This window comes from Periplaneta americana, chromosome 17, assembly GCF_040183065.1.
Source record: "Periplaneta americana isolate PAMFEO1 chromosome 17, P.americana_PAMFEO1_priV1, whole genome shotgun sequence".
In the NCBI taxonomy this organism is placed as follows: Eukaryota; Metazoa; Arthropoda; class Insecta; order Blattodea; family Blattidae; genus Periplaneta; species Periplaneta americana.
The window spans coordinates 31,449,144-31,467,471 of record NC_091133.1 but is presented as its reverse complement, the minus strand read 5'-3'; the positions used below and the strand labels follow the sequence as shown (position 1 = coordinate 31,467,471).

Here is an 18,328-nt window from a genome sequence, read left to right as displayed (position 1 = left end):
ATAAATCATTATTATTATTATTCTTATACGTGCCGTAATAAATGATACGAGATACACAGACTGATAAGAATATTATCGCCCTTCAAATACAACGGCTAAAATTCCGCTTAGGACAAATATTCATGCAAAACCGAAACAGCTAAATTTACCTTCCATTACAAAATAACTCAAGATCTGCTGAAGAACTGTTAACTCACAAATAGAGGTACTCTTTAACATGGCATTGCGTCTAAATGTTCCAAAGGCCTATATGTTCAGCGCGAGCATTTCTAGCCTTTAAACGAGGTCCAACAATGACGTAGAATCTCAGAATCGCATGCAGACACACGCTTAAAAGAGATTCTACTTCAGTGTTGTACCTCGTTAAAAGGCTAAAAATGCTCGCGCTGAACGTGCCTTCACTATATGAACTATAGACAGACACGGAGGTAGTATTGCGGTGCTACAAAAAATAGGCTTCGAAACTTTTATGGATATGTTTCTAGAACTCTAGCATATCTGATGCCGAAAAAAGTTGTTTTGGGCCAGCTTGTCTGTCTCCCTGTCTGTATACTTTCATACTATCTTAATAATAATCCGAGGCACGACAGTCCATCAAGGACCATGACCGATCAGCCGGCTGCTGGCCTCACGTCCACATGCCGAAGCAGAAGTGGACGATCATCCAACCAGTATGGAATTATCGTGTGGTTAGCACGATGATCCCCCAGCCGTTATAGCTGACTTTCGTGACCGGATATCGCTACCTATAGCTCCCCAAGAACATCACGATGCTGGGTGGGCACCGGTCCCATATACTGGTCGAAATTTCACGAGAAAATTTATTTCCCCATGAGGACTCGAACCAGAGCGCATTTCGTAACGCCACAGTATAAAGATAAGATGGAATTATTTGTGATCAGACAAATGGCTAATATTCATCCCATAAATATATTTTTTACTGCAATAAAATAAAAGTACGAAATAAAAAAAAAATGTGTTAAACTCCCATGTTCACTCCCTATAGGCTTTTCGTATACATTCTGTACACAGTCTTTTTTTTTTTTACAAAGTGTCTCTAAATGCTGTTTTATTTAGCATTAGGCTATACTGATATTTTCACGGGACAATGGGAAGATTTATTTATTACTTATAGGCTACGTACATTACATTCGTCATAGGTAGGTTTTTGTCCTCTGAGGTCTAGTGGTTACTATGCCAGACGTATCCGAGGTTCGCGGGTTCAAATCCAGCTCAGTGCGAAGTGTTTTAAGTGACAAAATTTTTAACATAGCTTCCTCAGAGGAAAGTCAAGATGTAGGTCCCGTGTCGTAGATTTACGGCCCGTAAAGAAATCCTATCCATATCAGAAGACTAGAGGAAAAATCTGTCGGCTGTTCCTTGCGCATGTACAACTTTGACCTCTATAATGGAAAGCTACTACTACTACTACTACTACTACTACTACTACTACTACTACTACTACTACTACTACTACTACTACTACTGCTACTGCTGCTGCTGCTGCTGTAAACATTGGAGAAATTACATGAATTATCTATTTTTCTCGGTTTTCAATTTTTTTTTATAATATTGTTGCTATTACTAGAACTGAGCTCCCAAGTCTCAGTATGACCCCTGATCACATGTGTGTGATTAATCGCAATAACAGAGACGCGTTGACAGCGTTCTCAATAGTTAGTACTAGCGTACAAACAAAGCATTCGCTCTATATTGCAGCACAGAGGAAGTGAAATTCCGCAAATGATAACAAGACAACTCTGTATGGCAGGGATATCGAACAGCGCTCTCGAGCTGTGAAATGAAGAGCCTTCTCTGCTCCTTGATTGTACGACGATTGAACACAGGTAGCAGGCAGACCGGGCGAATGATCGTAAACAAAAGCAAAACTACTAATGCGGCGGCTGGTACTTTGGTAACTTTTAAACATCTTACCAATTGATTAGGAGCTCATTTTAGATTTGCACTTGATGAACTCTGATGAACAAAGAATGTAGATCTACATTAGGCATGAGGATGAATGATGAAGATGATGGTGATAATAATAATAATATTAATAATAATAATAATAATAATAGCGTTTTATCTACTGAGTCATTCCATGAATGTTGTTCGTTAGTGACGGAAATAAACCATAATAATAATGTTGTTAATATCATGTTTAAAATATCATCTTAGTGTGTATGTGTTGTAGCAGTGCAACTTCAAGTTCAGAAAGTTAACTGTTTTGATGTACAAAATTAATTACTTTTGGAATGACTTGAAATTTGTTCATAGTTTTTGTTATAGATTCCAAAATATCTTCACGAGTACGATTCTATAGTGAAATGACTTCTACAAGATCTCAATGAACATTGAAACCTGAATCGATACACCTTACGAATGTAGCTAGCGCCGTATCTTTGCGGTAGTGAGCTAGTGAGTGACAAGAAAAAGTTTTCATCCTTGCTATCAATTGTCCCTCCAAGTTATCTCCCATTTCTTATATGTGATCTGCAATAATATTACGAGACAAACTTATAGATTTCATATCATTAACGTATTCCGGACATATATCTCTTGCAACATCTATGAGACAGTCTTTCACATTTTCTCCGTCAGTAAATAGCTTTAAAGCCGTTGCAATAATTTCACAAATTTAGTAGCGAGCACGAATCAAGCTTGTTCTACTAACATCCGATGATGATGGAAGGTTTTATGAATTCAATCTTGATTTTAATTCCTCTACAGCCTTTTCACGAGCAGAACCGGATAAGTTTTCTGGTCCGTAAGCTTCTGCATATTTTGAATTAAAATTCCTTTTAATATTATGATGGCTCATTTATCCAAGTTCCTTTCTACATTATTAAGTAATGTGCCTTTCCTTCCTGATAAATAAATATTTATCTACCCACACACTATTGAATCGTCGTTTCATATCCATACCAGCCTCCAGAGTTAATAAACATACTGCGTATAGAACACTGTTAGAGCGAGTTCAGATTTAACTTACTGACTGTCGTTTCAGCTCGGCTACGGTAGGAAACAGTTTTAGTCGTTTCACAGTTTGAGAGTACTGTTCGATATCCCTGCTCTATGGATATAGTGGCAAACTTTTATTTATGCTCATACCCTTTTACCGAAACTAGTGTGTACTGCACAAATTCCTTAATACGTTATTATACATTAAATCATATGGTGGCAATCCTTGTGGTTTCAAAGGATTCAAGAATTCGGTTGGATAATACACAGTCTGCTCACTATCTACAACTGTATCGAGAAATTCATAATACGGTTCTCAACTGCGCAAAGATACTTATTGCATAAATTATCTAGTTTTAGCCTTCATGGTGTGTATCAACAATGTTATTTAATTTCCTGTTATAATTTCCATGGCCTCGTGAATTCGATGTTGAATACAACAGACAATAATAAAGATCAATTGACCACAGAAGATTGCATTTTAACATTATACATGAATATTTGATAGTATTTATTTTTATATTTTTTAATTAATTTTACGTCCATTTGCACAATTTTAATGTAGCCTATTCTTTCTCTTTATTATGAAGATTAAATATGCAAACTTTGACGGATATCGGTCAAAAAGTGTAGATTTGTATAGAGAGCATACATAAAGTACATACATACCCACATTCACTTTTATATATTAAGATGATCTCTTCAATTGAGCAAATTGAATTACAGTGTATGTGGTGTGTATAAAACTTTCGGTGAATGGTGCCATATCTGCAGGTGGCTCTTCAGAGACGTGGCGAGAAGCGCCACCTAGAGTGAAATACACCCCTCTGCGGCCAGTAGAACGTAGTGAGTGTGAGAAGTAGTGTCACAGAGTAATGGAGCAACACTTGAACATCAAGTTCTGCTACAAATAGGGAAAAACGCAGTGGCGATGCATGAAATGTTGGTGCAAGTTTACGGGAGGGAAATAGTGAGCAGAAATGTGTTTACGAGTGGTTCAAATGCTTTCGCGAAGGGAAGGAAACGAGTGAGGAGAGCCACGTTAGATTTGGCTGTCAACAACCAGGACCCCAGACATGATCGAGCCATCGCCATCAGCTATAACACACGTTTGGCAAAGTTGATACAGCTTATGGACACCAACGAAGTCCTCCTTGGAAATCGATCGCGGAATGTCTGTCACACAATCCTAGATGGCTGCCATGTCAGCAAAATGTGCGTCTTTTATGACCCTCTTCAGGCAGGGAAACAGCAAGAAGTCCGGAGGAGTCAGTTCAGGGGGGTGCGGTGGATGTTCAAAAACAGGTACTGGCACTGAGCCGAGCTAGGAATTTGCAGCCTCCACTTTCCAGTCCCGTGTAACTCGTGGCCGAACACGCCGGATGCGTTGTAGCAATCAGTTAAAAAATTCCTGGTAGAATGCGGCGTTAACTGTTCGTCCTGCAGGAATGACTAATTCCTTATGGATGATGACGTTGTAGTCGAAGAAAGCGACCAATAGTGTTCTGACCTTTGACTTTGGCGGCAACTCTTTTTTGGTCGCGAGAGAGTCGGTGAACACTATTCCATCCATTGTCACTTGTATTCCAGATCAAATTGGTAGCAACAGATATCCCCCATGACTATGGTTTGCAGTAATTAAATATCCAGATGTTTTCAGCCGTTTTGCTTTTTGCTCGTCTGTCAGTTGTGCAGTACAAACCAAGAACAGATCTTCCATTTACCTAAATTATCGCAGACGATGGTGAACATCATGTCCTTGCTAATGCGCAATTCTTCCGCCATCAATCTGAAAAAGTCAGTCGCCGATCATGTGCCAGCATTTGTCGCACTCGCTCGAACATGTCTTGGGTTCTGCTTGTCGATGGTCAACTTGAACGTGGCTCAACCTCAGTAATTTTCTTTCCTTCGCGAAAGCCTTTGAACAACTCGTAAACACATTTTCTGTTCACGGGTTCCCTCCCGTAAACTTGCACCAGCAATTCATGCGTCTCTGTTTTTCCCAATTCGTAGCAGAACTTGATATTCACACGTTGCTCCATTGTGTTATGACACTACTTCTCACATTGACTGTGTTCTACTGGCCGCAGAGGGGTTGATCCTGCCGATCACATGTACTCCATGCTAGGTGGCACTTCTCGCCACGTCTCTGAAGAGCCATGTGTATGCGTGCACACCTGCACCATGTTGCCGTTCAGATATGACACTATTCACAGAACTTTCTAGACACACAACGTATTGTGCGAATAACGATTCACTCTCGCAGTAGATCACTTCCTCAGCATTTATATGAGGAGGCTATATTTCTGAAAATTTGTCAAAATATTTCTTTTTTCAATGTCATGTTAGGAGCACTAATTAAACTATTGGTTTGTAGTAATTTAATGTACAATATTGTAAACAAAATTAACTATTAACATGTAAATATCATAGTAGCATAAAACATTTATCATCACCACGTGAATCATAGACTACATTTTAGAACTAGACTATTATAATAATAGATAGTTTAATATAATTATAATGCTATTGCAGTATGTTAATAGTGTTGCTTGTTTTTTTTTCGTAAAAACTTATGAATTCCTAAGTAGAAGATATAAAATCCTTAAAAAAATTCTAAAGCATTAGATTGAAAAAACTTCATTTCAATCTTTTAAAACCTAATTATCCGGATCTTGGTTATTATGATGATGATAATGATAATGATTATTATTATTATTATTATTATTATTATTATTATTATTATTATTATTATTATTATTTAGTTCTTAAGTCATTGTCAACTTTATGGTATTGAAAATGTTTGTTCTCATTCTTAACCTTATATAGGTATGTGGGTGGCCACAACACCCCAGCTGCTAAATAACTAGTGATTCTGAAAATATTGTCTACACTCTGGCGAGCATATTACCTTCTTGAAAAGGATCATTGTTGATGCTGAAACCGTTAGATCAATTTTACTGCCTCTTCTTCACTCTCAATGCGACATTTGAATGCGGTGAACACCACACGTACCTGGTAGTGTTATATTTTCTGAAGAGTTATTTTCACAAGCGGATGATTTATTTTCCAAGTGATTTTATTCAGAACTTTATAATGTCGAATGAATAGCAAACAAAGTAGATCAGAACACTTCTGAATGAATTAGGCCTATTATCAAATGATGATGTAATTATTTGTGGAGAATCCAGATCACAGTGAAACAGAGAATTGTGAAGTTAGTGATCATGCGACTCAAAGTGAACAATCTGGTGGTGGTGGTTGTGAAAATAACAATGGTTTAGTTTAAAGCAAATCTTTGTGAAAATAACTAATAACAAGTTTCTCGGTTTTTAAAAGTGTTAAAAAGTGATTTTTCTTTTTCATTATATTTTCTTATCGAACTCAAGATCTTCCTCTAACGAAATTAATATCATTTGTCCCTTAATGCATTAAGTAACAACAATGGCTTTGTTAAAGACATTTGAAGCATTCTTATGTCCCTGATACCTGTTTTGAAATTGGGGTACTCTCAACACCCCATATACCTACCTATGTAACTTTTATGTACCTACCTAATTGAAGGTTAAAAAATAGAAATAGAAATTTATTCATAAATATTGGATAGGTATGATAGGACACAGTCTCCTAATATAACAAAGAATAAGCACTACACAAGCGATATAAACAGCTTTCGTACAGGCAATTCAATCCGTATTCGTGGGATTTGAATCCTCTAAGTATCCACCTCTATGACAACGAAACATTGTGCACGCACATAATTACCATATTTGTACACCGTTTTAACAGGTAACGCAGATGTTCGCTCGCCTCAAGACAACCTTAGAGACGAGGATCAGAAGTCTGTCCTGGCTGGATGAGCCGACGAGGGAAAAAGCTCTGCACAAACTGGCCAACCTGCGCGGTCAGTTCTTCACATGGCCGCAACTCTGGAACCAAACGTACGTGGCCAGCCTCCTGCAGGATGTGAGTTGCCACGCCCTCTGCATGTGGCACTGTTTACACCATCTCTACTTCTTCCAACAGTAGTACAGGGCGTGTTTGTTTTGATTAGGTTCACCTTCCAAAATTATCGTAGAGTGTCACTCAACGCGCCTCGCATTCACACTACTTCTTGTATAGGATTGTCAAATATTTTGTAAGAATAAGGATGATTAAACATAGATATGTTTAAATGCCTTTAAAGGTCATCGCTATGGAGTAACTGTTAGATTATCTGCCCGTCAGAATTCAAATTCTGGTAGGGAAGAGTTACGTGGTTCGGGATTTCCCTCAATCGCTTGAAGCAGAATTGCTGCGTAACCTTCAGCGTTGGACCTTGGACTCATTTCGCCTTCATTAGCTTCAACTCACGTATCATCTTAATAGTTTAAGGTCGACCAGGAGATCGTGGCAAACGATGTTCTGATATTCGCCTACAGGTGTTATCTTCTTGGGGAGCTGTACAAATCCCATGAATCCGTAAGGACATCTACAGTGGAATACGACAGACCGGGGGGTGTAGCTCCTTTGGATAGATGGCGCCTTGGTGAGTCGCGGAATCTGCGTTACTGCGATCTTCGAGTCGAAGAATGCAGCAGAACGCAAGCGCGTGGATTGCGAACAGATGCATCTTTCTGAGGAGAAGTGGATGCGATAGCCGAATCGATAAGATGGCACCAAGCAGTGAATCACGTACTTGAAGAACGGTCCTAAGGACTTCAAAATCTTCCCAATATAAAGAGGTTACACAATAAGCCTAAGATGCAGTGCATGCCTACGTGCCCACCTCCGAAACATAAAGAAAAAACCTGTAAAAGTTGTGTAGGGGGTTGATACTGTAAATTAAATTGTAAGTACTAAATATTGTCACCAATATATGAAATCTTAATTTTAATTCTCTCTTTGTTAGGATGTTGGATGACACCTGCTTGACAAAACTTTCCATGATCATCCTTTTTTTACCAGCTATATCTGTAAATCAATTATAAGAATCCCATTTTCTACATCGTTTTATACTATTGAATTACTATTGGCAGATAGTACAACAAACATTACATAGTAGACACTGGTGTGGTTAAATTTCGTCTTCGTTAAGATGTAGTAAAGTTTCTCCTGCAGTAATGGAACAGAACATTGTATGCTATAATACGAAACTATTTTTTGTGTCTTTCAGTTTGTATTGGGAGCTCTATATTTATAGGTCAGTGTCTAAAGTATTTACCCCTGTAAAAAGTAATAAAACTCGTTTGACCATTATAATTTTTAAGGTTTCCTTGTTACACAGCCGATTATACTGTCATACAAAGAACTGAATTAATTTTGCATTAAGCTTTAAAATATGAAGATTTACAATACATACCGTGTTTCAAAATTATGATAATATTTCCATATGTGCCCATACACAGCTTGTGCGGTAATAAAACCAATATGTAGAGTAATGAAACATATTTTATGCATTAATAAAAAAAATAGAATACGTGAAAGCAATATTGTCTAATATTCATGAAAACCTACCAGCGAGCTGTCTTCTTCACATTTCTCAGTGCGAATGAATACGCCAGTGAAGTACTCACCCAGAATCACCAGGCTTTAAAAATTAAGCTCTCTATATATATTAACTCGCCAAGTTGGCAAGCTTGACCATTGTTGTTAACGCGCTCGCTAGCCACTCGAATTACAATTAACAATTATTATACGTGACACAAATCAACAAATGAAGATTATGATCCCAAAACTCACTCGGTCCATTTGGCGTTTTTATGATTTATACACAATATCACATGTGAGAAGAATATCAACCAACAGGAAAATGGAGCCAACGTCATCCGCTTAGAAGAATTCTGGATGAACAATGAGACCGGAACAGGCCATGAACCTAAATCCTTGATATGTTTGATAATTATGATGATGATGATGATGATGATGATGATGATGATTCTTTAGACATATCACTATATTTTAAGCTTCTTTTCTTCCAAAACAACACCAATTTAAAATCTAAAAGGTTGTGTTCTTGTGTATGTCACTTGAAAATTCGCTCAGTCCGACGTAGCCCGGTGGATAAAAGAAACTAGCCCAATTTTTTCGTAAAAGTGGACTAAACGCGTTTTTGGGACCACACTCTGTTATTGTTACCATTATTATTATTTCTGGAGTCTAGGATGTCATCTAATGAGTCCCACAATAATAATAATAATAATAATAATAATAATAATAATAATAATAATAATAATAATTCATTTAGTGTTCTGCCCAAGGGCAGGTCCTTTCACTGCAAACCCAGCTTTCTCCAATATTTCCTATTTTCTGCCTTCCTCTTCGTTTTCTCATATGATCCATATATCTTAATGTCGTCTATCATCTGATATCTTCTTCTATCCCGAACTCTTCTCCCGTTCACTATTCCTTCCAGTGCATCCTTCTGTATTCAGTTTCTTCTCAGCCAGTTACCTAGTCAATTCCTTTTCCTCTTCCTGATCAGTTTCAACAATATTCTTTTTTCACCCACTCTTTCCAACACAACTTCATTTCTTATTCTGTCTGTCCACTTCACAATTTCCATTCTTCTCCATATCCACATTGCAAATGATTCTATTCGCTTCTATTCACTTCGTCGTATGTCCATGTTTCTGCCCCATACAATGCTACAATCCATACAAAACACTTCCCTAGTCTCTTCCTTAGTTATTTTTCCAGAGGTCCGCAGAAAATGCTTCTTTTTCTATTAAAAGCTTCCTTTGCCATTGCTATCCTTCTTTTGACTTCCTGGCAGCAGCTCATATTACTGCTTATAGTACACCCGAAGTATTTGAAGCTATCCACTTGCTATACTAAATAATAATTACAAAATACTGGGGTAGGATGGCCAGTTCCTTTCCCCCCTCCACTGCATACATCATCCATTAGCTACATATTCCACTGATCAGACTTCGGATGTATAGAAACAATTGTTCTTCTTCTGACACATATCGTCAAGTGAGATGCTCTGCCTGACAGTAGATGTACAGCAGTCAAAAGAAAAAGTGGCCGCTATCCTGAAACAAAGTTCCCTTCGGGCATCTTCGCTACAATTCGGAGACAGGCGATGTTACATGTTGTTGGACCACGTTGCCTGATATCTACAGTTTTAATTAAAGTATTCTGTGTGTTATTCGATAGCGTAATGGTAGCGTTCAGGCCTCTTATTGATGAGGTCCTGCGTTCGACTACAACCTCGTGCTTTTTATGTTCTTTTTGTTCTGTTTTTGAGAGAGACAAACACAATTTTATTTCTTATTCTGTCTGTCCACTTCACACGCACCGTTCTTCTCCACATCCACATTTCAAATGCTTTAATTCGTTTCTCTTCATTTCGTCGTAATGTCCATGTTCCTTCCCCATACAGTGCCACACTCCACACAAAGCACTTCACTAGTCTCTTCCTTAGTTCTTTTTCCAGAAGTCCGCAGAAGATCCTGCTTCTTCTATTAAAAGCTTCTTTTGTTCATGTTTGCAGTTTTTCTTGGGAAGGATAGGCCTAAATGCGGTAACATCCCGTTGCTTTCCGCACACCACTATCTCTTTCGCATCTTATTAAATTCCAGCCCGGAGATAAGGAGAGTGGATTTGACTAATTGGGCCCTCCGGACCTTACCGAAAGTCACGGCAAGGGTTAAATGTTAATTCTGTCAGGATGTTTGACCCGATCAGAGACCGGGAAATCTCAATTAGCCTTTGCCCCCCGCATCATGGACTAGCTTCTACGAATCATCAGAAAATCTTAGAGTGTGATTGGGCCAATTTTTCCGAAAATGTTTCTACACTTTTGCCCTCGTAGCTCAGCGGACGAACGTCGGAATTTAGATGTCAACGTCTCAGGTTCAATTCCTCGTTACTCCTTTTCATTTTATTGTGGTTCAAGATAGTATAATATAATAATAAAAAAGAAAAACTTATACCAGTATTATGCAACTGGATTTTTCCAAACCTAATATTAAATTTATGTTATTTATATCGCTAAGGAACGATTACAATATAAATAACATGAATATTATTTATACAGTATCACTAAAGAACGATAACAGAATATAAATGATAAATTTCGGTTTTTTTAATTAATATAAGATATTATATAATACGTATTTAATTATCTAAATAAAATAACCTATTTTACAAAGAAAGATGGTTATTTGTGTTATAATAATTACTTACATAAAATACAGATTATTTATATTGCGAAAGAACAATAACAGTAAAAAATAACTTGAATACTGTTTTATAATGCTAATGAAGGAAAACAATGTAAATGATAACTTGAATATTATTTATATCGCTAAAGAACGATAACAATATAAAAAACGTGAATATTATTCATATCGGAATTTCACAGATTTATTACAGATGTATTTAAGAAATTGTAGAAGAATAGTAATTAGTAACAGTGTCCTATTTATTCTTCTTGGAGCCAAATTTGTAACTTTTAAAAGTGTGGTTACTATGTTGAAGTATATGTGTTGCAACGGATGCTTGATTTGTTATGTATGTGAGTCAGTTATGGGATGCTTGATGTCGTCGCAATTTTGTAATTATAGTTTGATTGTGTTTGTGTGACTATTGTGTATTAATTTATGATGTATGGTACGGAAAGCTGCATATTTGTGTTATAGAAGTGTTACGTATGTGTGTTGTTAATGTTTTTGTATGTTTCAAATTGATAACTGATCCTAACTGCCTAATTTACGGATTGTTTATGTTTTGTTTACATCGCGTAAGCTAATTTAATTTTATTTTTCACTTCTCTTTATGCTCATCTTTTTTGTGTATAAAACTGTAGCCCTAACATACATATGTAAAATAGGGCAAACCCCCATTGGAGATAGAATAATAATTATTATTATTCATATCGTTATAAAACGATAACAGAATACAAATGATGACTTGAATTTTTTTCATATCTCTAAAGAACGATAACAAAATATAAATAACGTGATATCCATAAAGAACAATAACTGGATATAAATGATAATTTGAATATCATTTACATCGCTAAAGAACGATTAAAAATGAAATGAAAACTTGAAAAAGGCCCGAACCCACAACCTTTGAATCATTAAACAAGCACTCTACCGCTGGTCTACGAGGCGCAGATATGGAATACTTTCATAGTTCCGGAACTGCTTGTACAAGCACATGCATCGTATAACATCGCCGCGACCCAAAGTGGACTTTGAAAATATTCCCTGTTCACGTGTGCTGCCACTTTTTTTTTTTTTGATAACTGTACATATCAGCCAGAACCTCAATCAAAGCTACGCGTTACACTATGTACAATAAAATACACAATTTTCACTAATTACACTATCATAACGAATGAAGGCTTACAGTGATAAAACATTTTTTACACTATTGTGCACAATTTACAAAAAAAAAAAAAAAAAAAGAGAGAAAAAAGTAGGCCATAGCATTATGAAATAAAATACCTTGCATTTCAATACACAGCACATAATTTTAATAGTGTAAATAATGTTTGATCAGTGTAGACATACATTCTTTATTATAGTGTAAATAGTATAGTGAATTATAGTGTACATAGTGTAAATAATGGAAATTCTAAATATTAGTGTAATATTTAGTGCTCTATGTTTTATTCTGCCCCATTTTACGAAAAAGAGTCGCGTGAGCCGTCAGTCAATTATTTCGCTTGCTAGATGTACGTGTGTCGCCCACTTAAAAACTCCAGTAATATTTAACATTGTTGCCTCCTGAGACAAAGTAGAGTCCTTATTGATAATAATGATCAATGTCTTTCTGGTAATTCGGTGCCGATTTGTGCAGTAATACAAAATTTTAAATATAATTTCAATGTTAAATATTAAGGATACAATAACTTGGTGCATCTAATTTGTTTAAGAAACCCAGTTATTATTAACACGTTATAAACACTCTATGTGAGAACCTGTGTTTATGGATGTAACTACAGCAGTGATCCGATGTCTTACTTCTTGAAGATCTGGAGGAGAGCTGACACATAAACTTGCTCCCAAAGAAAGAAGCCTCTCAGGGTGCCAAGTCTGGCAACCTGAGGGACCAGAGATGATAGACCAGATCAGCGGAGGTAGCACATCTAATCCAACGATGTGGTGGATGGTCAATTCAGAATTAATGTCTATGAAACAATGTTTGTACGTAAACCGTCTTTTTTTTTAACAAAGAAAATAATACATTTTTCGAAACTTAGAACTTTGAAACTATGAAAACGTGACTATCAAATAACGTCTATCATGTTAAGAAGTACTTTCTCTTTAAAACTTACTAATGACCATAATAATCCTCTGATTTAGGTTCTGACAGATATGTACATCTATTTCAGGCAGTACATCTCACTTGAGAGGAAGAACAATTGTTTGTTGCATCTGAAGTCTGACTAGTGTAATATGTAGCTAGTTGGTGTTGTATGCAATTGAGGGGGAAAGGAACTGCCACTTTACTCCATTATCTCCTGGCCTAGTTGCCTCATAAGTTGTATCTTCTTGGTATCAATTGTGAGGTTCAGACCTGTCTTCAGGCAGTTGAATAAACAACAATAACCATAATTATGAAAGTGTTACCATTATTTTGAAACACAGCTTACATAGAGACGACATTTTATTAATATCAATATCTAACACATATCAGCGAATAAGTAAACTTCTATGTTCATTATAATATGTAGTCTTAGCGCTTAGGGAAACGAAGAATGGGAAAGCAACAGGAGTGGATGGAATGTCCATTGAATTAGTGGAATGCTTGGGTGAAGACAAGAAGGAAATTCTATCATTATGCAACGAAATACGTATATGAGAAAGGCAACTGGCCTGAAGAATTTACGGAGACAGTATTGCTTCCAATACCGAAGAAACATAATAGCCTACCAAGAAAAGTAACGAATTCAGGATATCGCACTCGGCGAAGATTCTTCTGCGAATACTGAATCAACGTTTATATTCTAAAATGAAAGAACAACTGGAAGAAGAGAAGTTTGGCTTCAGAAATGGAATAGATACGAGAGATGCAATTGGACTGCTACGAACAATCGGCGAAAGATACTTAGAGAAGAATAAAGACATGTATACTGTATATAGTAATTGTGGATTTAGAAAAAGCATTTGCCAGAGTGGATTGGATAAACTGATGGGGATTCTGAAGAAAATTGGCGTGAATAGGAAAGAGAGGAAGCTGTTCCATTACCTTTATATGAAACAACGATTCAAAGTCGGGGTAGGAGAAGAAATGTCAGAAGGAAGTGAAATATAGAGAGGAGTACGTCAAGGATGACCTTTATCACCTACACTCTTCAACATCTAGGCCTGCTTGAAGGATTTAGCGAAGAACTGTTTTCAGAACATGGGAAGAGTGATAGTAGAATGAAGAAGAATAAAATGCATAAGAATTGTTCGTGATATGGCGTTGTTAGCAGAAGAGAGATGACACTAAGGGATATGCTACTGAAGCTAAATGACAGCTGTCAGTAGTATGGAATGAAGATAAATGCCAACAAGACGAAGACCATAATCATAGAAAGAAAAGTGAAGAAGGTAAACTGGGAAATTTTAAATGAGACAGTAGAGCTAGTGGACAGCTTCAAATACTTGGTGTGTTCTATAAGCAGTAACATGAGCTGCTGCCAAGAAGTCAAGAGGAGAATGTCAATAGCAAAGGAAGCTTTTAATTGAAAAAGGAGCATCTTGTGAGGACCTGTGGACTAAAAAAACTAAGGAAGATACTAGTGAAGTGCTGCGTGAGGAGTGTAAATTCAATCGCAAATTTGGGTGTACGTATATAGTACGTACTTCGCTCTTGCTTGTGGAATTGCATGGCACTTAAAGTTTGGGCATGCAGGAAAGATGAGATGATTATGGAGAAAAAGTTTCATTATGATGTTCTTGTCTCTTTAGTGCAACCTTACACAAACACCGAGACTTGTGAACGAGGGAGGAATCATGCCTTGATCTTCGCGTGAGTTGTAATGAGCATGTTGAGCAAAAAAAAAAAAAAGAAAGAAAAAGACTGAGTATAAAAGTGTGGTGAAAGAGTGAACACACCGCTTTAGGTCTTTGTACTAATCTCTGAATTGCGTTGAAACGTCCGTGGCTACACACACAGTACAGTGTGTTTTATACGGTGCTCCATGGCTGCCATAGCTATATTATTCATCATTACGGGGTTGAAAACGGAACGACCTCAAATATGTTTAGTTGATCCTTCAGTACATGGATCACATTTTGTGACTATAACACCTAATTCACGACGCAACGTCAATATTAACATAACTAGTCTGACGTACATACAAATGTTACTAAGTTACCTAGGAATAAATGATTTTAGAATTTAGAATAATTATTATCATAAATATAATATTTCCGACGGATGCAATCTTGACGAGTTCATGTTGTTACTGAGGCAGTAAGTTTCGTTCACATTTTGTGTCTTGAATTTGGACGTCAAATCAGATATTACAAGTGCTGCTCTCCTTATTTTGTATGTGCCCTTTAACGACGAGGATTATATATAAAATACAACGATAGGCTTATTTTGAACTTCAATTCGAATCTTGCACGTTCATTACGGCACCATTCTTGTCTTTGCAGAATTAATTACTTCTTTCACGCAAAACTTAATCGTAAAATCTTTAAACAACGAAGCACTTTTAATTTCATGTTATTTTTGTTTCTATCACTTCAACGTGTTCTGAATGTTTATTAGTTTGTTACGTAAGACGCTCTATCAACTCGTAGGCTATTCAGCGTTAATGGAATTAACGACAGTGAAACTGTATTTGGCGACATGAGATAGAAGATTCGCTAAAAATTATTTCATATTCACCTTACGGTGAGGTCAGACTTTGGAAGAAACCCAACCAGATAGCCGTCCCGAGCAGGAATCGAACCCACGTCCGAACGCAGCCCCGAATTAACAGCAAAACGCGCCAGCCGCCAGAACTACGCTAGTGACTCCTTCTGAAACGTGACATTTAATAGAATTATCACCAACTTTCATGTTCGTATAGTGAATGAGACTTGGTGTCACAAAATTAAAACTTGTATTGAAATACCTATTAACGTACCGTGCGTTCTTATACTCCTTTCCTCGGCAGTGATGCATCATTTCCTGTGGAGGTATGTATTTGCGCATACATAATAAGTAGACAGTGGCTGCGAGATGACTTAGCGTTGAATGTAAGTGCACATTTACTATATGTTACATTTTTTTTTCATTCAGACCATTGGCTGAACAGGTTTTAAACGTAAACAGATGACGTCAACATGCTACCGTATCTCCGTACAGTCAGAAGGAAAAGAAAAATAACGTACTGTAGTACATACTTCGCAAGTTCAGTCCTCGTCATCATTGATGCAATTACCAGCGTTGCAGTAAACGACGATATATTCTCGTAAGTTGTCGAAGCTGAATCGTCTTCGCCTATCGCTTAAACAGTTTTTGTATCGAGAGAATTTCTGAAGAAAAACTCTAAAATGTGGATCACTCAATTTCTTTAGAGGAATATTTGCACTGAACTTCATGTTGCACGTGTCATTTATACCCGCACAACTAGATGATGATGATGATGATGATTCCTCAGATTTCATTTCAACGCGTTTCCTGTGCAAAGTACTGTTGCAATGTTTCTCTATAGCGTGAGTTGTTCTGGTTTTTATTTCAATTTTGCATACATTACACACGATATTGTCTTCGTTAATACATAAAATGTCACTCTCAAACTTCTTAATTGCATTTCGTATCTCTGAACGAATTTAAAGTTTTGACTTCGATATTATGAATGGATCAGCACTACACTATTCAACTCTTACTAAATACTTGAGCAGGATAACACAACTGCACACATTGCGTTGTAATGTGGACCGAGGTTCCTTCGTTATGTACGCTGCTGTACTCACCAGGTACACAAAAGACGAACGACGCGGCACGTGCCATATACTCCGATACGAAACAACTTCACATTTCCTCAAGTCATTCCGCATACACTGTCTGATAATGAGTTATTAATGGATGTTACTAGAGTAGAGATAAGTGACAAAATATCTAGAACAGAAAGCGCATGCTTGGGAACACAACGGGGCTTTCGACAGTGTAGTGACGGGCGTCGCACCTGTTCTAGCAAAAACCTCACTCTTACAGACATAGGCCTACACGATCTCCTGACCGATTAGGTACCATGCATTTTTAGTTAAAAATAATAATGAAGGCAATTCACGGTATTGGTGTTTAGTCGACTATCCGAAGACAGGTTTGACTCTCATGACACCAATAAGGCATCACTCACGAGGCAACTAAGCCAGAAGTTAATGGAGTAGGGTGGCCATTTCCATAGTTCTTCATTGCATACATCGCTGACTAGTAACATATTTCACTAATCAGACTTCAGATGCATAAAAACGCGCTTGCCTGCCGGTCTGAAGTTGCGTTCGGGCGCGGGTTCGATCCCCGCTTGGGCTGATTACCTGGTTGCGTTTTTTCCGAGGTTTTCCCCAACCATAATGTGAATGCAAGGTAATCTATGGCGAATACTCGGCCTCATCTCGCCAAATATCATCTCGCTATCACCAATCTCATCGACGCTAAATAACCTAGTAGTTGATATAGCGTCGTTAAATTACCAACTGCATAAAAATAATTGTTCTTCCTCTGGCACATATCGTCAAGTGAGATGTAGCCTACTGCTTCATTATAGATATACATATCAGACAACCCCAATCAGAGGTATTCACGGTATGAATACTAAAATCTGATGATGTTTATTATCCATAGGCATTGAGGTTTTTTCCTTTGTGAATGTGACGTAAGTTATTAAATGAAAGTCTATCGTCGATTCTCTCACAGTTCAAAAGCTGTATAGATCAAGAATTCCTAACCCGACGTGTTCGCTCCTCTGGGATATATTTATTGTTCTGTGGATATGATCCTTTATTGTAGTGTTGTATACACATATTTTGAAAGGGGTGGATAATTGAAATGTGTAATAAAATATATTTTAAATGCTAGTTAATTGTAATACACACCTCAAATTAATTTATGACAGGCTTAAGGAGTGAATGGGATTCCGAAAGTATTGCCAGCTTCTACTGAAAGTAACCGTCGCAGCTCCGGATATATCGGAAAGCTGAATCTAGTTAAGGCTGGTTCACAATGAACCGGAAACGACAACGAGAACGTGAACGTAAATGCATTTTAACAATGTTTCCGTTCTCGTTTCCGTTTCTGGTTTATTGTGAACCAACCTTTACCTAGTAGTCAACGAGCTTCGCGGATATCGTTTGCCGGTCTGTGGTCGTGAACTTTACAGAGAAAAAGAGTGTATCTGGCTTCCCAGTCCAATCTTAGGTCAATAAATTCACGTAGTCTATTTTTA

The 18,328-nt window shown here is 37.2% G+C and overlaps 1 protein-coding gene across 1 annotated transcript in view; it reads left to right on the top strand.

Annotated features, from left to right (window-relative positions):
• The window catches only part of Nepl16 (Neprilysin-like 16), a 516,822-nt gene that overhangs the window by 460,270 nt on the left and 38,224 nt on the right, over positions 1-18,328 (top strand). Inside the window, exon 10 of the mRNA XM_069816363.1 lies at positions 6,751-6,927. Within this exon, the coding sequence (XP_069672464.1) occupies positions 6,751-6,927 (177 nt within the window). The remainder of the gene's footprint in view (positions 1-6,750; positions 6,928-18,328) is intronic.